The 21,183-nt window shown below is 41.1% G+C and overlaps 1 protein-coding gene and 1 long non-coding RNA gene across 7 annotated transcripts in view; one reads left to right on the top strand and one right to left on the bottom strand.

Annotated features, from left to right (window-relative positions):
• SEC62 (SEC62 homolog, preprotein translocation factor) overlaps window positions 1–21,183 on the bottom strand; it is a 96,016-nt gene that overhangs the window by 34,117 nt on the left and 40,716 nt on the right. Inside the window, exon 1 of one of the 6 annotated variants that reach the window (XM_072618513.1) lies at window positions 3,505–3,744. The exons of 2 other annotated variants lie outside the window; for them this stretch is intronic. In XM_072618513.1, coding sequence (XP_072474614.1) covers window positions 3,505–3,729 — 225 coding nt within the window. In that variant the 5' untranslated portion in view covers window positions 3,730–3,744. Of the gene's footprint in view, window positions 1–2,746; window positions 3,187–3,504; window positions 3,745–21,183 lie in introns of those variants that run through there. 3 more of the 6 variants (XM_072618512.1, XM_072618510.1, XM_072618511.1) reach the window with 3 other exon arrangements.
• LOC140510142 (uncharacterized) overlaps window positions 1,283–21,183 on the top strand; it is a 34,639-nt gene continuing 14,738 nt past the window's right edge. Inside the window, exon 1 of the long non-coding RNA XR_011969113.1 lies at window positions 1,283–2,360. This is a non-coding gene — a long non-coding RNA (uncharacterized lncRNA). The remainder of the gene's footprint in view (window positions 2,361–21,183) is intronic.

Genomic DNA, 21,183 nt, shown 5'->3' on the forward strand with positions numbered 1-21,183 from the left:
AAAGATCCAGAGAAGGCCTATAGGGTGGACACAGATGGGCAAACTGGGCAGGTTAAGAAGGCAGGGATCAATTAAAGATCTACATGTCAGCAAAGGGATGAAGGCAAGGAAAATCATTCTACTCAGTGGGAGTAAATGTCCAGTCAGTTTACAGATTTCAAACAAAGAAAATTTCTCCTGACAGTCTAAGGAACTCTATTTCTATAAATAGCATATTAAGAATATAAATGTTAGGAGAAAAACTGATCTGCCCAGCTCCACTATCTCACACCAACTCTCTTTATCTAGGGTAAAGCACTCACTTCTTTCTGAAAATCTGAGGACAAATAGTTATGAAGTGAGTTATGAATAAAAAAAGAATACATTTTTGTAAGAAGACAGTTTAAATTTTTCTGATTAGTGATATAAATATTTGTGGTTTTAAACCAATCTACTGACAAAGTAAGTTGTTATACCTGAAGCTACTGACAACAAATACCTTAATTCAGGGTGAAAGGGCAAAGAAAACAGCACTGAAAGGCCCAGTAGATTAGTGCACTGGTTGTTTTCAAACAGCAGAACCACCAAGAAAACTGAGTTACTGTCCTGCACCTGCCACTAATTTACTTCTTGTCTCCCTCCGTCTTAGCTTCTCAGTGAACAAGCACTCCCAAAAAAAGGGAAAAAAAAAAAGGAAGAAATTCAAGTTATTAACAATCATTAAGAAAACAGCTCCAAACCACTAATGGTAAGAGAAATGCAAATGAAAAGAAATGAGGTTTTGCTTCACACCTGTCCAATTGGCAGAGATAACAAAAAAGACAATGAAAATTGTTGGAAGAGTTGAGGGAAGACAGGCAGATGTATCTGTGAAGGGGTCTAACTTTCTGGAAAGCAATTTAGAATTATACCCCAAGTCATTAAGCGGCACATTGCCTTTGAGCTAGCAATACAATACAAAGTTTATACTCCAAAGAGATTGAAGAGAGAGAGGGAAAGGATTTGTACTTGCAGAAATATTTATAGCAGCACTTTTTTGTTACAACAAAGAACTAGGAACAACATAGGTGCCCAAATGGAAATTACTGAGATATAAAAAAATGATGAAAGGGATGAACTCAGAGAAACCTGGAGATGTGTATGAATGGATCCAAAGTGAAATGAGAATGAGAACAATCTATATGCTGAAAACAACTTTGAAAGACTCTTATTGATGCAACGACCAATTAAAACTCAAGAAGACTGATGATGAAGCATGCTTTTCCAATCTTTCGGAGGAGGGGTGATGGACTAGTTAACGGAACGAAGCGAACATTTTCAGACATGACAAACACAACACTAATATGTTCTGCTTGACTCTATAATGATTCGTTTTGAGGCAGGGCTTTTATTGAAGGAGGTAAAAATGTCACAGGGTAATGAGAAGTAGTGATATTGATGCAAAAAAAAGAAAAAACTGTCAATGAAATGTCAAAAATACATAAAAAGTGCAGATGTTCAGAGGAAGAGAAACATAAGAAAGGTAATGTTGGTTACTAGCATGTTAAAACTGACATGCACTTCTATGAAACCAGATTGCACATGGTAGTTTCACAGTTCACTACCCAATCCTCTTTTTCTGTCTGCCTGTCTGTCAAGTTCATAAAAAAGATAAAATCAGGAAGATAAGCCTATGACACACACTGGATATGTGACCCAAGGCAAATCATTTAATCTCACAGTGCCCCAAGGCAGCTCTCTGAGACTAAAAAATTCCAAAACATTGCCAGTCTTCTAAGAGGGAATTTCCACCCTTGGAGCTTTCCACACTAATGAAATCATAGGTCCAAACCAAGCAACAACAATGACAACAGCTGACATTTATGTGGTGCTGTTAGGGTGGCAAAGCGTGTGACAAACACTGCCTTCTTAGAGACACAGAAGGACCCTAGGAGGTGGATGACAAAGGCAGGATCCCCCTTACTTCACAGAGGAGGACATGGAAGACGCACAGGCAGAGAACTGCAGTGAATCTTTCACCATCGGGGAGCTGCCAAAGTATCAAAGGCGGGATCTGATCAGGCCCCTACCGACTAAAGCCAACTCTCTCAAATGTGGGGGGTGAGATAATGACAACCCCAACTCATGTAACCAAACTCTATCCATCACATACCTACCCCATGCAGGGCACAGCTCCTAGTCCCATGAGTCCATTATGTAGGGAGACAGTAAAACCTCCAGGTGAGCCTATGAAGCTGCAAACTAAGCTAACTGTCGCAGGAGTAAAGTTTGGATGAACAGAATCCTTACGCCAGAAAAACACCTTACAGACAGTTTACCCTAACTCCATTTCACAGATGAAACTGAAACAGCTGGAGAAAACCCGCAGGAGAGCTACCAAGGTAAGGCACCCGTGCTCCTCTGTCAGCGTGACAGGCACCTGCCCCTTGTCCCCAATACTGAGAGAAGGAGCGGGCACGCAGCTCACCGCCGACCCCGCACCTGCGTTAACGCTCGTTTTAAGCTTATCAGCTTGTTTGCTGAGCCGTCCGCTGTTAGGTTCTAGGGCAACGACAACGTGGGTACGGACAGTTTAGGACCACGCATGGAGTGCCCACGCCCTCCCGAGGGGCTCCCCCGCACCCACGCGGCCCCTGACCCGGCCCCAGGAAGCCTTTCTCCGGCTCAGCCCATCTCTGGCTCACAACGTCCGTCCTTCACACGCACGGGAAGCTAAGGCCGTAAAACCGCAAACATCACCCCGCAGAGAAAGACGCGTGAAACCCACGCGGGGCAGGGGGGAGCGACGAGGACAAACCCGGGCGTCCCGAGCCGCTCCTGCGCCGTGCGGACACCCGCGCATCCACACACGCACCTGCACGCTTACACGCGCGGACACGCCCCTCCGTCTACACCGCACGCCGGGGGACATTCGCTTACAAGCGAGTTCATCGGCTACAGGTCGGTTCTAGGTGTTACACACACGGGCTCCTAACGGGACCTGGAACACGCCGAGAACAAGGGCCCCCTCCCGTGGGACCCACACACGCTTCGTATCTGGGGGGCGGCAGAACGTCGTCCTCGCACCCCAGGGGGCGGGAGGGGGGCCCCCGGCCGTGACCGAGGGTTGGGCCTGCGCCGCTCCCGCCCCCCCGCCGGCCCCGGGCGTTCTCGGCCTCGGGCCGGGGCCGCACCGGGGGCTCCCGGGCCTCGGGCGGCAGGGGCGGGGGAGGGGAGGAGCGCCGAGCCCGCCCCCGCGCGGCCCCGCGAAGCCCCCCCCCAGGGCCGGCCTCCCATCACACACACCACACACGCACGCGCTCCCCGCCCCCCTGCACGCACACACGCACGCCCCCCTCCGCACGCCCCCCCGCGCGCGCACCCCCTCCCCCCGCCTCCCCCAAACACATACAGCCGCCCACCCCCAGGCCGCAGCCCGCTCCGGCCCCCGGCCCCACCCCGGCCCCCGGCTCCGGCCTCCTCCCGCTCCTCATCCCTCCCTGAGCGCTCGGACACCCGGGCCGGCCCGAGGCCCGGCCTCACTACCTGGATCCGCTTCTTGTGCCTCCTGCGCTCCGCCATGTTCGCCGCCGCTCCGGCTCCCTCTGACGTGGAGGGAGAAGAGGGGGGCGGGGCGGGCCGGTGATCTCGCGAGAGCTCGGCTGCTCCGAGAGCCCAGTTATGTAACCGGGGAGGAGGGGGCGGGAGCGGGGGGAGGGGCCGGGAGGCCGACCCTGGATGCGGGGCGGAGCCGCGCCTGCGCCTGCCCATCCCCGAGCCCCGTCCCCGTGCCAGCCCCGGAGAGCTTGGACCCCTGCGGGGGACCTTGGGGGCCATCGTCCGGCCCCTCCTTTTACAGGCGGGGAAACTGAGGCCAGAGAGAAGCCAGACCCTGGTCCAGGGGGCCCCGGGTGGTTTGTGGCCCAGCCCTGGCCGCATCAAGTCACTCATCCTCGTCCGCCATTGGCACTTCGTAAAATGGGGGCAGGAGGCCCCGGGGTGGCGATGACCTCCGGGAGCGCGGTGCGGGGGGCACCGGGAGCCAGAGCGCCGCAGGGACCCCGGCCTGTGACCCTTCCGACCCAGGGACCCCAGGGTGGCCCCCGGCCTGCGGGCGGTGTGGTTAGGAGAGAGCTGGAAAGGGCAGCATGAGGGAAGCACCACCTGGACTGCGGCTGCTACCACCATTGACTACTCCCAACCGCTGCAAGCACGCTGCTAACTGCTGCCATTGCTGCCACTAACTAGTACCACTGCCACCATTACCACTACTAACTACTACTAACCATTACCATTACTACCACCACCACTACCTACCACTACTAACTACTACTAACCATTACCACTACTACCACCACTACAGCTACTACCACCACTAACTACTGCTGCTGCTGCCACTATTACCATTACTACCACCACCACTACCTACTACTACTAACTACTACTACTACTACCAATACTAACTACTACTACCACCACTACTAACTACTACTAACCATTACCACTACTACCACCACTACAGCTACTACCACCACTAACTACTGCTGCTGCTGCCACTATTACCATTACTACCACCACCACTACCTACTACTACTAACTACTACTACTACTACCAATACTAACTACTACTACCACCACTACTAACTACTACTAACCATTACCACTACTACCACCACTACAGCTACTACCACCACTAACTACTGCTGCTGCTGCCACTATTACCATTACTACCACCACCACTACCTACTACTAACTACTACTAACCATTACCATTACTACCACCACCACTACCTACTACTACTAACTACTACTAACCATTACCACTACTACCACCACTACAGCTACTACCACCACTAACTACTGCTGCTGCTGCCACTATTACCATTACTACCACCACCACTACCTACTACTACTAACTACTACTACTACCAATACTAACTACTACTACCACCACTACTAACTACTACTAACCATTACCACTACTACCACCACTACAGCTACTACCACCACTAACTACTGCTGCTGCTGCCACTATTACCATTACTACCACCACCACTACCTACTACTAACTACTACTAACCATTACCATTACTACCACCACCACTACCTACTACTACTAACTACTACTAACCATTACCACTACTACCACCACTACAGCTACTACCACCACTAACTACTGCTGCTACTGCCACCATTACCATTACTACCACCACCACTACCTACTACTAACTACTACTAACCATTACCATTACTACCACCACCACTACCTACTACTACTAACTACTACTACTACCAATACTAACTACTACTAACCATTACCATTACTACCACCACCACTACCTACTACTAACTACTACTACTACCAATACTAACTACTACTACCACTATTACCACTACTACCACCACCACTACCTACTACTACTAACTACTACTACTACCAATACTAACTACTACTACCACTACTAACTACTACTAACCATTACCACTACTACCACCACTACAGCTACTACCACCACTAACTACTGCTGCTACTGCCACTATTACCATTACTACCACCACCACTACCTACTACTAACTACTACTAACCATTACCACTACTACCACCACTACAGCTACTACCACCACTAACTACTGCTGCTGCTACCACTATTACCATTACTACCACCACCACTACCTACTACTAACTACTACTACTACCAATACTAACTACTACTACTACCACTACTAACTACTACTACCACTATTACCACTACTACTACCACCACTAACTACTACTACCACTATTACCACTACTACTACCACCACTAACTACTACTACTAACTACTACTACTATTGCTACTATGACTACTACCACTACTAACTACTACTACTACTACTACTACCCCTTCTAACTACTACTACCGTGTATAGCCTTAAGGTTTGCAAAGTACTTTACCTCTATGCTCTTGTTTGAGTCCTACACCTGTCCTGTGACTGAAATGCTCAGCCTTGGATCACTCCTGCCACGTGCTACTTTTGCTCCCACATACCTGTTCCTGAACAAAGGTGGAGAAGATCACTCACCCTTTCTGACTGGATCCATTACAGATTTATGCAGAACAACTTCAGCTGGGCTCTCACAGATACTAGGCAGCTAACTATCCTGCTCTCCAAACATCCTCAAACCTCTCCCTCTCCCCCTACTCTCTCAGCTGAGAACCTGGCCCCCTATTTTATAGAAAAAACAGAGGTGATGCACCAGGAGCTCCCTCTCCTGCCTTCTTCCTCATCCCTAGGGTGCTTTCTGTCACCATTTCCTTCACACCTGTCTCCCAGGAGGAAGTGACCAAGGCTAACTAACCTCTCTACCTGATCCCATTCTCTAGCATCCCCTCCTACAGGTTGCCTTTTCTGGCATCCCCACTCTACCATTTATTTTAACTCTCTCCCTGTCAACTGACCCATTCCCTACTGCCTACAGATATGTCCCTGTTGCCCTCATTTTGGGAAATCTCCCCCTTGATCCTTCAGTCCCTGCTAACCATCACCCTGAATGTCTTCTACCCTTTGTAACTCCTCAGCCATCTGCAGTAGGTGACTCCACTGTCTCTATTTTCTTAACCCCTTACAATGATTCTACCCTTCTAGAGAGTTCTCTCTGGGTTTGCAGGACACCACTCTGCCCTGTTTTCTCCTCTGTCTGACTATTCCTTTCCTGTCTCCTTGGTTGTATCTTTCTCTAGATCATAATCTCTCCCTGTAGGTGTCCCTTGGACCTCTGTCCTGGGCCCTCTTCTCTATACTTCTCTGGGTGATCTCATCAGCTCCCATGATGATTCTCAAATCTGTCTTTTCTGCTCTAATCTCTCTGCAGATTTCCTATCTCTTGTCTCCCACTGCCTTTCAGACATCTCAAACTAGACATCCAGTGACTCTTAAACTGAATATGTCCAAACTAGAACTCATTATCTTTCCCCTTCTCCCCCTCCTACTTTACTGTTACTGTGGAAGGGAAAACCACCCTCCCAGTCCCCAAGGCTTACAGCCTAGGAGTCCTCCTGGATTCTCACCATCTCCCACTGCCCTGCCTCCCCTGTATCCAAGCGATTGCCAAGACCTGTCATTTTCACCTCTGGGACCTCTCCCCAACAGGACCCCTTCTCTCCTCTGGCACTGCTCCCATCCCGGTGCAGACCCTCACCATCTCACATCTGGGCTGTTGAAACAGTGTGCTGGTGGGTCTGCCTGTCTCAAGTCTCACTCCACTTTAATTCATCCTCTATTCAGCTACCAAAGTGATTTTCCTAAAGCATTGGTCTGACCCTGTCATTCCCACTCATCAAGAAACTCCAGTGGTTTCCTATTGCCTCTAGGATCAAATAAAAAGTGTTTTGTTTGGCATTGAAGGGCCTTCCTAGCTCTCCAGTCTTCTCATGCCTTCGTCCCCCATACTTACTCTACGATCCAGTGGCATGGGCCTTCTTGGTTGTTCCATGAACAAGATGCTTCGTCTCAGGTCCAACCATTTTCTCTGGTTGTTTCACATATCTGAAATGTCCTCTCTCAACAACTCTGAATTCTCTGGAAGAGCTTGCTTTGTATACCTTTGTTGGCATGTTGTCTCCTCCGTGAGATGTGAACTTCTGAGGGCAGAGACTGTCTTTTGCCTCCCTTTGTATCCTAAGAGCTCTATATAGTGCTTGGCACATAGCATTTAATAAATGTTTGTTTATTGATTAAATGTGGTTCAGTTCAGTCAGCATTAAGTACTACGTACAAGTCACTGGTCCAGGGGCTAGGATCCGAAGACATTAACATGTTATTTCCATTTTATAGATGAGGAAACTGAGGCTTAGAGAAAAAGGGGTGATTTTTTTCCCATTATTTGATTTTTTAATTTCCTTTTTTTAAAATTAACAGGCACTTGTTTTCTCTCCACCCATTCCATCCCCCAATTTAAAAGAAAAAATCAAGTGTGTAGAATCAAACAAAACAACTTTTTATATTGCTATGTCCGAAAATGTATGCCTCATTCATGCTTTATTCTCATTCCTCTGAATTCCTGGTTGGGGTGCATTGATCAAAATTCTTAGTCCTTCCAAGTTGCCTTTCCAATATTGCTGTTATTGTGTAAGTTATTCTAGTTTTGCATGCTTTATTCTGCATCAGTCCATACAAGCACTCCCATTCATTTTTTATAATTTTTTATTTCCAAATCAAATCCAAATCCCTTACTTCCAAAGGGAGAGTATTTAGAAATCAAAAATTATAAAAAATGAATGTTAAAAATTGTTTTACATGTAAATGAGAAAAAATATAATTTTCTTTTAAAAAAACAAAAAATGTAATTGAGAAACACTTAACAAAATAAATAAAAATACAATACAATATAATGTTAATTTGTGGTTTTCTAGATCAATATGGCTGCAGGGATATCTAGGGTCTAGAGTCTTCTCTAGGCTGGTTAACTGACTAAATCTTACCTGTTGAAAGGGTTTTGGAGGCTACCTAAGTTAGACAGCAGAGTTAGTTAGTAGGTATCCAAGGAAAACAGTTCCAACACTACACTACAGTGGAAAAGGTCTTTACAGCCCCAGTTATTGGTTTCCTTGCTTTTGAATGTAGGGATTCTGCTTGCTTTAAAAATCTAATATTCATAGTAACTGAGACAGTAAGTAAGGGTCACGAAATCAGGAAGACAGCCCAAATCCAGCCACAGACACTGACTATGTAGGTGACCCTGGGCACGTCATTCCCAGTGGATGTAGGCTTCAACTTATGTATCTCAAATAAGGGGCTAAACTAGCTGGCCTCTAAAGACCTTTCTCAGCTCTAAAGATATAATCCTGAGAATACATATCTCTCTTTTCAATGGCTACAGTGCCAGATGGTTCACCAGCTCACTGCTGGACTGACCAAAGACTCCGAAGAAAATTTCCATCTCTGGAGGCCAAGACTTTCTCAAAGTTTCCTTTATTGTTTTTCCTTTTTCTCCATTTTGTTCACACTTTAGCTTGTGTTACATTTTAACTCTCTGAATTTCTCATCTGTAAAATGGGGATATTTGTACTACTTACTTCACAAGGTGGTTGTAAGAAGAATACTTTGGAAATCTTAAAGCTCATGTGAATGAATGAATTGCATTAAATCCTCTCAATATGCCAAACACTGTGCAAAGCCTTGAGGATGCAGATGTAGAAGAAAGGCAATGTATGCTCTTAAGCAACTTCAAACCCTAAACAAAACATACAGAAGAGCAAAAGTCATGGAGAGATGCTTTGATAAGTTATAGAGATGGACGGTAATTGCAGCTACAAAGGAATAGAATGATGCTATTTTTTCCTAGTAGAAATGATGAGATTATTTTAATTATGATACCAGAACTGGAACAAATTGGGGTGGGAGTAGGAGGAAATAAATTATACACTGTCTGTTTCTATTGAGCTGGAACCAATGACCATATTTTATGTAATTACAAATTTGAATAGTGAGAATTAGAATACATGGAACCATTTCAAGGGATTCATTATCTGCATTAATTTGGACCTGGCTATAGCAGGCCTCATGAGTGAGAGACACCTATCATTTGGGTCAGTATGACTCCAGGGTTGCCAACAATTTAATAAACAAACATTTATCAAGTGCCTCCTGTATACAGAGCACTATAGTAGGTGCTGCTTTATGAAAGACAGCTCTTTGGAATTAAACACACAAATTTAGTAAAGTGTGCCCTTTGACTCAGTTATATTACTGCCAGGCCTATATCTATAACATTTAAAATGATTCATCTGATCCTCATTAGTAAGCTGTACTGACATTTTCTTTTCCAGTTGTGTTCAGAGACTAGATGTTGAAGTCTGTGTTTCGTTGTTTTCTTGCTGAGAACTCTCACAGCATTTGAGTGGATGCATTCCGATACAGGTCAGGTAATTAAAAATGCCAAGGGCTTACTTCCTAAGCTAGCTTCTACGTCTTAAGGACAATCCCTTGGAACAAAGATTGGGTTTCTTCTTCTTGGCCCCAGACAGCAAAACTAGGAGAAACAGGGGATGTGGCAATTTTAGGCTTGATTTAAGGCTAAACTTCCTAATAATGAGAGCTTTGCATAATCAGAATGAGTGTCTTCAAAGGTGCTCTTTGAAGCATCCCTCTCTTTTGGGATGTCTTTGAGCAGAAGCCGGAACGGATGAAGTAGAGGGGCTTCCAGGACGTTACAGATGAGACTGGAGGGTGGGTTCCTTTCCCCTCTGAAATGCTGGGAAGAGGGAATTTCTGGATCTTGCTTTTCTCCTTTATAAAACAGAAGTTGTTCACTTACCAAGTTGTGAGGATGAGCTTCAGGCTTGTCCTTTATGCTCTAGCCCCCTCTCCCCTTTTTGGATCTAAACTCTTTTCAAGTAGGGATTGTTTCAGTCATTTTTTCTGAATCCCCAGTGACAAGTATAGTGTCTAGCCTATAGCCAGGGGTGTTAAAAATGCTTATTGATTGGTTTCTTGTTTGAGGATCATTGCCACATTCTGCATCATCTTAAAATCTAGCAGAGGGCTCACTATTTACTCCCTATTTGTTTCAGAGACAGATCATCCATTAAAGTCTGGCCTTCCACATGCCATTGCTGTTTAACCTTCAACTTGTAAGTAGGTAGTTGTTGGGAACACAAGTATGCTTCTGAGAAATGCCTGAGATGTCTCACCAGTGAGATAGAAGACTGCAAGCTTGCAAGCCTTGTCAGGGAATTCTCATAACTAAGGAAGGAGCATCATGCCTGTATCACCATTTGGTATTGCTTCCATGTTCTTTCTGAGAATAGGATGGAATCACCATTTATTAGGCACTTACTATGTGTACATTTAGAGTGACGATAACTGCTTTACAAATATTATCTAATTTGATCCTCACAATAACCCTTGCAGGTAGGTGCTATTTTGATCCTTGTTTTACCATGGAGGAAATGACTTAATCAGTTACACAGCTGGAGAATGTCAGAGGCAGGATTCAAACCCAGAGCATCTTGATTGTAAGTCCAATGCTCCAACTACCCTACCATGTTGCTTCTCTATTATATGTAATGTATGCCTCTGGAATCAATAGTGTACCTGCCTAAAATCTCAAAACATGAAGGACAATCTCAGTCTGGAGATAACGGAAGAAAACCACTCAGGGCAAGTGGGTGGAGGATAAAGTGGAACGGGGGTAGAGCCTTGAGGAATAAAGACCAATTAAAAGGATATTTCAGGGAAGAGTCATATGTTTCATGAAAAAGTATAGCCTGACCTTCCCATCATACCTCCTCCACAAAGAAAATGGACCAGACCTAATTCTGATCAAGAAATCCAAGAAAAAGTCACAGTCAGTCATTGTTCTAGCCCAAGCAGACAAATGCAGACAGATAGAGAATTCTGAGGGTGCTGGGCATGAGGACTGGTTGGGAGAATGCTGTGGATAGAGAATTCCAGAGCCTAGCTTGGCACCAGGGCAGGAAGAAATACCAAAGGATTCTTGATTAATACAGGCTACAAGAATGAGTGCCATCTGGTAGCCCTGTCTCCTACTACCCAGTTCGAAGGTAGAACTACACCTTGAGGTGGCAAAGAAAAGTGGTCCTTAGTGGCTACTATGTACTAGGCTTTAGCTGGACACTGAATGATGTACAAGTTCAAAAGTAAACAGTAGGTATGTGGCTCTGATTCCAGGAGCAGAGCAGGGACTGAGTTCTAATCTGTAATCCAGGCTTAAGTCTTCAGCAGAATAACCTGGGCAGGAGTCCTAGACCAAAGGAGATACTATAGTTCAGACACTCTGAAATTATAGAGACCCTCAGTAGCCTAATAGTAGCCATGTTCAGTAGCAATCTACCTAAACTCCCAACAAAGAACAAGCTGACCCTGGTCAGGAACTTGGAGAGCTTAGACCAGGAGGGCAATGAACAGACTTCACCCCGGATCACATCACCTTGGAAGTGTTGAAAACTTAAAGTTCCTCAGCCAGAGGTGTGAAAGCAACAGAAGATGGAAGAGGGTCAGAATTCAAGACACACATTCTTCCTTTGAAATGTGCAGAGCCCAGACCTAATGTGAAATCCAAAGCCAAGAAGTGGGATGTAAGAATGAGAAAACAAATAAAAAAAGAATCCTAACTGAAAGAAATGTTATGGTAACAGGAAACCTCAAAACAAAACAAAAAAACCTAGAAGAAAAGAATGACTCAAAAAAAATTTAAGCAAACCCCCAAAGGAAAAAAAAGCAGCTTTAAAATAAATCCAACCAGGATTCCTAGAAGAGATAAAACAAGACTCTAAAAAGAGCTAAAAATTTCAAAACCAAATAAGAGCAGTAAAAGAAAACATGGGGAAAAAAGGAATGAGAGTTATGGAAGAAAGACAGAAAAATAGAATTGACGGCTTCGAGCAAAAAAGGTAAAACCTCATCCAAGAAAATAACATTGAAAATTAGAACTGACCAAATAGAAGCTAATGATTCCACAAGACATAAAGAAATATTAAAACATTAAAACAAAAGCAAAAGATTAAAAAATTAGAAAAATACAAATCATCTCATAACAAAAACAACTATCCTGAAAAAGATTGAGGAAAGACCATTTAAAGATCATTTGCTACCTGAAAACCATTACCAAAAACAGAGTCTAGACATTATATTTTAAGCAATTAGAAAATAAAATTTCCCACATTTCTTAGAATCAGAGGGCAAAGTAGAAATTGAAAGAATCTATGGGTCACTTCTTGATGGAAAACTCAAAATGAAAACTTTGAGGAACATAATTCAGAGCTTCCAGCTCAAAGACACAAAATAGTTTGAACAACCACAAAGAAAGAATTCAAATACTAAGGAGCCACAGCCAGGATCACGTGTGATTTAGAAGCCACCATTCTAAAGAAGCTGAAGAGCTTGGAATATAATATTCCAGAAGGCAAAAAATTTAGGCTTACAACCAAGAATAACTTACCTTGCTAAAGTGATCATATAATCCTACGAAGGGACAAAAGGGAAAAAAAGGGAATAGAGGACCTCCAAGCAATTCTGATAAAAAGACCATGCAAAGCCAAAAGAATAATAAAAAGGTAAACATGAGCAAGAAAACATAAGGGCTAAAAATGCTAAGCTGTTTAGATTTTTTAATGGGGAGAAGATATATGTATCTCCTCAGAACGCTATCATTATCAAGAGTCAATTTAAACAGAGGGGCTGGGAGTAATTCTTCTGTGCTTTGATGATCTTAAAAGAAGGTGGGGAAGAGGAATATAGGAGAAAGGAGGGAAGGGAGAGAAAGAATGGGGTATATTATCTAACATAAATGAGAAGCAGAAGTTCATGCCACAAGGAATAAAGAGTGGGGGGAAAGCAGGCAACACTTAAACCTCACTTTCATACGAACTAGTTAAAGGAGGGGGATACACATGCAAACATAGTTGAGTACAGAAATATTTTTCAGCAAATAGGGATATTGGAAGAAAAGGTGTTAAAGGAAAGGAAATGAATTAGAGGGAGTTTAGGTTACGGGAAGAAATAATCAGAAGCAAAATGAATGCTTAAAAAGGGGGCAGGAAATAAAGAGAAGGAAAAACCATGAAAGAAAAGGATGGAGGAAGATAGACAATTAAGAAGCATAATTGTGAATGTGAATGGAATGAACTCATCCACAAAATAGAAAAGGATTAGAAATCATAATCCAACAAAATGTTATTAGTAAGGCACACATTTGAAACAGAAAGATACACAAAGAGTTAAAAATAAGGGAATGGAGCAAAATCTATTATGCTTCAACTGAAGTCAAAAGGCAGGGGTGACAATAATGATCTTAGACAAGGCAACAGCAAAAATAGACCTAATTAAAATAGGTGAACAGTTTGCTTCTAGTTTGCTGAAGAGTGCTATAGACAATTAATAGCAATACTAAATATTTACAAATCAAAAGAAAAGTTAAATGAGTTACAGGGAGAAACAGTAAAACTATAATAATTCAGCACCTAAATTTATTCGTCTCAGATCTAGCCAGATCTAAATAAAAATAAACAAAAAAGAAACAAACTGAATAGAATTTTACAATAAATGGGTATAATAGACTTCCGATTAACATTAAGTGGGAATAGAAAGGAGTATTACTTTTTCCAATGTGTATAGCACCTTTACAAAAATTGACCTTGCATTTGGAGATAAAAATTACACAAATCAGTGTACAAAAGTAGAAATATTAAATACATCTGTTACCAATCATGCAATAAAATTATACTCATAACTAATGAGGAAGAAGTAAAGGCAATGGTTGGGAGCTATTTTGCCCAACTACATGGCAATAAAATTGGCAATTTAAATGATATGGAAAAATATTTACAAAAATGGAAATTGCCCAAATTAACAGAATAGGAAATAAAATCCTTAAATAACCTTATCTTAGAAAAACAAATTGAACAAATCATAAATTAACTCCAAAAGGAAAAAAAAACTCAGAACCAGATAGATTTGCAAGTGAATTCTATGAATCATTTTAAAAATAATTAATTTTAATCCAGAAAAAGTGTTGGAAAAATACAAAAAGAAGGGGCCTTATCAAATTCCTTCTACATCATAAATATGGTCTTGATACTCAAACCATGAAGAGACAAAACAGAGAAAAACAATTATTGACTGATATCCCTAATGAATATTGATGCAAAAGTTTTAAATAAAATATTAGCAAGCAGATTTTAGCAATATAGCACAAAGATTATACACTTTGACCAAGCTGTATTTATCCCAGGGAATTCAGTTACATATTAGGAAAATTATAAATAATTGACTATATTAACAAAAAATACAATAAAATAATAGTATTACATTAATAGATACAGAAAAATCTTCCAGTCAATAAATATAATAAATAAAATTTATTTTTAGTAAATAAATAATTTTAAGATTAAATATAAATAAATAAGTATTAAATTCTACTACATGACAAGCATTGTGCTAAGCTTTGAGAATACAAAAAAGAAAAAAAAAGATAGTTTCTATCTTCAAGGAAAGACAACATAAAAAAGGAAGTTGAAAAATGGAATGGGAGTGAGACGGAAGGGGAAGGGGAAGTGCACAGAAAGGCATGATAGAGTCCAAATACAAAGGAGTGCTGCTGTTTGGGAAATATCTTTGAAAAGATACTACACTCATTTGAACTGGAAAAAAAAAAAACCTTAGAAAGCATAAGAATGAACCGAGCTTTCCTAAAAAAATGATAGGTAGTATCAATATAAAACCAAGAGCCATCATTATTTGTAATTGAGATACATTAGAGATCTTTCCAATAAGGTCAGAGGTAAAGAAAGGATGCTCATTATCACCATTTCTACTCAATACAATTCTAGAAATGCTAGCAACAGCAAGAAAACGAAATTGAAGCAATAAGCATAGGCAAAGAAGAAGCACAATTATCACTTTGTGCAAATGATATGATGGTTTACTTAGAGAACTCTAGTGAGTCAATTAAAAACTAATTAAAATAATTGGCAACTTCAGCAAAGTTGAAGTATATAAAGTAGACCCACACTAACCATAAGCATTTCTGTATATCACGAAAACAAATCCAACAAAATATAAAAAGAGAAATTTATTTTATGATAGCTATGGACTGTATGAAATACTTGGGAGTCTACCTGCCAAGATACACACAGGAACTATATGAACACAATTGCAAAACACTCTTTACACAAATAAAGGCAGATCTAAACAATTGGAGAAATGTTCATTGCTAATGAGTTGGGTGAGCCAATATAATACAAATGACAACAGGTAAATTAATTTACCAATTATTTAGTGCTATACCAATCCAACTAACAAAGGACTACTTTATAGAGTCAGAAAAAAATGATAAAATTCTTCTAGAATAGCAAAAGGTCAAGAACATAAAGGAAATCAATCAAAAAATGTGAAGGAAAGGGATTAAGTAGTATCTGATCTCAAGCTATAGTACTACAAAGCCATAATCATCAAAACAATTTGGGACTAGGTAAGAAATAGAGAAGTTGACCAGTGGCATAGATTAGGTACACAATATACAGGAGGAAATCACCTCAGTAACCTAGTATTTGATCAATTAAAATATCCCAGCTATTGGGGCAAGAATCCACTAATTCAGTAACAAAGCTGTTGGGAAAATTAGAGAGTAGTCTGGAAGAAACTAGGTGTAGAGCAACTTCTTACATCGTATACCAAGATGAGCTCCAAATGGGTACATGATTTAAGCAAAAAGAGCAGTATAATAAGCAAATAAAAGGAACATGGAAGAAATTACCTGTCTTATTTATGGATGGGGAAGAGTTCATGACCAAACAAGAAATAGAGAGGTTCACAGGAAGTAAAATACAGAATTTTGATAGCAAAATTCAGAATGTTTTGCCCAAACAAAACCAAAGCAGCTAAAATTAGAAAAGAAGCAGGAAACTGGGGAGAAATCTTTGTAGCAAGTTTCTCTGACAAAGATCTGATTTCTAAGATGCACAGGGAATTGAATCAAATTTATAAGTATAGTTTATTCCCCAATTAACAAATGATTGATGAATATAAATAGGTAGGAAGAAATCTAAGCTATTAATAGCCATATGAAAAATTCTCTAAATCACTAATAATTATAGAATTGCAAATTAAAACAGCCCTGAGCTACCATCTCATATCCATCTTATTGGCAAAGTTCACTAAAAAGGAAAATGATAAATTCCAGAGGGACTTTGGGGAAACAGGTACATTAATACAGTACTGGTGGTGCAGTGAAATGGTCCAGTCCTTCTGGGAAGCAATTTGGAACTTCAAAAGCTAATAAACTGTACTTACCCTTTGAAATAAAAGAAAGAGGAAAGGGATCTATATGTGCACAAATATTCAAACAGCTCTTTTTGTGGTATTGAAGAAATGAAATCTTAAGAGGGTACAAGTTCTGGTACAGGAATGGAACAGTGATGGAAAACTGTTGTGATATAAGAAATGGTGAAGGAGATGGTTTCTATGATGTATAAAAAGTTCAAGAGCCAGTTTCTGGATAATTAATATTATTAATCATGCTAGTGAAAAATTAATAAAAGTGGTGAGTGGCACTCTCGAATGCTAAAGATTTTTCAAGTCACTCACTCAGTACTTATATGCCTTTGGAAAAATGGGTGTTCCTGAGTGTGGAACTCAACTCTTATTGGTTAACAAATAATGAGAATAAATATTATAATGAAAGGTGGGTTTATTCTAATGAGAGTCTGGGGGACATCATTGATTATTTTGTCTTGGTCAAAGAGACTTATCTATATCCACATCACCCTGTCTAGGGCTATCTAGATAAAAGGGGGATTCTACTTTTATCCAAATTTGTCTGACTAAAACACAATGGGCTAGAATCCATCAATTCACCTAAACTAAAATTTCTTTACCTTTTGAACAGATCTGAGTTTTGCTGATGGGATGCATCTGCCCAAGATTCCATCTCTTTATCAGCCATACCCCTCAAAGGCTGTTTGAATAGCCTACAAGGAATGAGGAAATAAAAGGAGGGAAAACCTTAGTTCTAATTCAATAATTTGGTTATGAATATAAGAGGGAAATAACAACTTCTCTCAGTACAGAGAAACCTAGGAAGACTTGTCTGAACTGATGCAAAGTGAAATGAGCAGAACTACGAGAACAGTTTATACAATAGCTACAATGTTATAAAGACAAACAACTTTAAAAAACTTAGGAACTCTAATCAACACAATGACCAACTATGATTTCAGAGAACTCATGATGAGACTTGTTACATATCTTTGGAGAGACAATGGACATGACCAACGTGGAAATTTGTTTAACGTGACTATAAAAAAAGAGACTATTGCGATAGTCTAAGTGGGAAGGGGTAAGGGGCCCAACCTAGGGTGGTGTGAGCAGAGAGAAGAGGAAGTGTACAAGAGATGTTGTGAAGGCAAAAATGACAAGAAATTGAATATGTGGGGGATGAGGCCAGCTAGATGGTTCAGTGAATAGGGTGATGGGCCTGGAATCAGGAAGACCTGAATTAAAATCTGGCCTCAGACACTCACTAACTGTGTGACCTTGGGCAAGTTGCTTAACCTCTGTCTGTCTTATTCACTGGAGAAGGAAATGTCAAACCACTCCGGTATCTTTTGCAAAACAAAACAAAAAACCCATACAAAGGAGTCATGAAGAGTCAGACGCACTTGAACAATCACAAGAGCGAGCGATCAAGCATCACACCTAGGTTGTAAGCCTGGGAGGCTGTTTGGGAAAATCTTGGTACCCTTAACTCTTCCCCATAGGTTATGAATTCCGTGAGGGCAGAGACTGTCTTTTGCCTTTCTTGGTGTCCCCAATACTTAGCACAGTGTCTCATTATATAGAAGATGTCTAATAAATATTATTGACAGGCAAACTGACCTTGTGCCGTAAAATCATCTGTTTCTACTAGGCAATTCCAACTAAAAGCACTTGCTTCTACAACTTTGATATTGTATGCACCAGAATATTGTGCAGAACTTGAGTTTTTCCATCTGTAAAAATAATCAGAGTTAACCTGATCCACTTTCCTCAGTGACTGTAAAACATCTATCAACCTTCCCTTGCCTTTTCTTTCATATCTCATGTGTCTCTATGTAGTGCAATTTATCTGTGCATTTTCCCTTGCCTTGATGTCAGATGTCTCCAAATAGCATGACCCAGAAGTCAGTTTGGATGTAATATAATTAGTATTGAACTTAGAGCCAGAAGATCTGGCTTTTTCTCCCAAGTTTGCCACTAACTCAACGCGTGACCTTGGACAAATCACTTTCTTGGTTTAGCAGCTAACTACCTATGTGACCCTGAGCAAATTAATTAATCTCTGTGTCTTAATTTCTTCATTTGAAAAATGAGACCATTGGACTAAGGCCCCTTTTAGCTCTAAATTATGACCCTGTTGTCTTTTTAAATTTTCACAAAAACTGAGGATCACCTATACTTTTTAGTTGATTTCTATGCACACAAGTAAGTAAGCAACCACCATGAATCATTGAATTGTAAGCACATCAAAGATTATGTGCAATATTTGAAGCACTGTCTCCAGTGGACTTTGGACAACCATTCTGATTCTAAAAGGAATGGACTGATGTCATCATTTACAAAAACATGCTTATTTATAATATATCATGAGTTTTATCCATCTTCTTTAGAAAGTTGCTAATTCCCTGATTCTAGAAGTCTAGGAAAGAGTTCTGTAGAACAGGACTTTTCAGTATTTCAGCATAACTTATTCTCAGATTTGCTCCCTTTAACAACATGTTCCAAAGTATTTATTTTTTAAAAATAGATTTTTGACATCATTTTGCATCACCTAGTTAGTATCACTTCCTTCCTTTTTTTCTTCCTTTTTTCCTTCCTCTTCCTTCTTTCCTTCCCCTTCCTTCCTTCCTTCCTTCCTTCCTTCCTTCCTTCCTTCCTTCCTTCCTTCCTTCCTTCCTTCCTTCCTTCCTTCCTTCCTTCCAGAGAGCCATTCCTTATAACACAGAATTTTTAAGAGAATAACAGAAAAAAGCCACAAAATCCCTTACTACATCACAAATCTGACAATATATGCACTGTTCCCTTCCCTTGACCCCTGTGGCTATTCCTCCTGTAAAAACAGTGTGAGGGGAAGGCGGTGTCTTCCTGCCTGTCAGGGTCACGCTGGTTCTTTGTCATTTTACAGCTTTCAGCTTCGATTGTTTTGTAGTTATTCTTTTGTTTACACTTCGTATTTATTGTACTTGTTGTTTTCCAGGCTCTGCTTACTTAATTTTGTATCAGGTCATGTCCAAGTTCCATTGTATTTAAATAAAACACACAGACTTCGCCTTTAGTTTTCAAGAGCATTTATTTGGAAGCTGGGAGCAAAACATTTATTACCTTAACCCCCTTACAGGGTTTCTAACTATTCCCCCCAATCCAGGAGTCTGTGGATAGATTTTAAGGGTGGAGTGTCTGTGAAATTGGAGTGGGAAAAATGAATCTTGATTTTTACTAATCTCTAACAGAAATGGATAATTTCTTTCAATTATGACTTTAAAAACAATCTCTGGAAAGAGGTCTATAGAATCTTACTGGGCAAAGAGTGATGGATTTGGAGTCAGAAAATGGACCTTTGAGGCCTGGCTGTGCCACATAGCCTGGTCTTAAAGTGCTTTTCTTTTTTAAAGTTTATCATCTGTAAAATGGAGCTAGATGATCTCCAAGGTCCCTTCTACCTCTCAAGCCATCACTCTGTGATTCTGTGATCTCTCTTAAGTCTCACTTTGCTTGTTTATAAAATGAGGAAGTAGATTTAAAAAATCCAGTAAGAAGCTCTCTATGATATGGAGCACAGGAGCAAGGTGTCACAGGTCTTCCTTTCTCATTTTAACTTCTCCACTGGATCTTATTGTATGTTCCAGAGCACATAAGTTGGTGTCCTTTTATCTTGATGTCTTTTCCTCCTCCCCACCTCCTTTCTTCCTATTCTTCTTACTTTGCACAGTGTTTGGTACATAATCAGTATTTAACAAATGACTGTTGACATATTAGCTAAGGAAGCTAATAGAATTTCAAAGGACCATAGACTTAGAACTGGCTGGAACCTTAAAGGTCATCTAGTTCTACCTCCTCATTGGGCAAATAGGCAACCACCACCTGAAATGGTTAAGTGATTTGACCAAGGTCATACAGACAATACGGTACAGTGTAATTACCAGGTTTGGATCCCAGGTCTGCCACTAACTAGATGTGTTTTCAGTGCTGCCAAGCCATTCTCTATAACAAAAGTCCACGTTTCTATCACTGATATTTTCCCAGAGACTAACAGGAGTCATAGTGATAGCATGATCTTGGGAGAAATAGAATCACAAAGCTTATCAAGGATGATGGGGCTGAGCATGTGCTCCTAACAGTCAGAATAGTAATTAGAATAAACTTAAGCTCTCTTCCACAAGCTAGCTCTTCTAATGCTTGAGGACATCCACCATGCCCCAGCCCAAGTCTTCTTTGCTCCAGGCGTAATGCTCCCAGTTCTTCTGGTTGATCCATATTTGGCATGAAGTCAAGGTCTTCATCACCCTGGCTGCTCTCCCTTAGATACTCTATACCTTACTAATCTGCTGTCTGAAATCAAATAAATGGTTCCACAGAAGACCCCCATTTAGTGTGGTCACAGACATCTCTCTGCATCCCAGTACCTAACCAGGCAGTTTTATTTGTCAAATACTTATCTCACTTATTCCTCTGCTCCTAGAAGATTC

This window comes from Notamacropus eugenii, chromosome 6, assembly GCF_028372415.1.
Source record: "Notamacropus eugenii isolate mMacEug1 chromosome 6, mMacEug1.pri_v2, whole genome shotgun sequence".
Classification (NCBI taxonomy): domain Eukaryota; kingdom Metazoa; phylum Chordata; class Mammalia; order Diprotodontia; family Macropodidae; genus Notamacropus; species Notamacropus eugenii.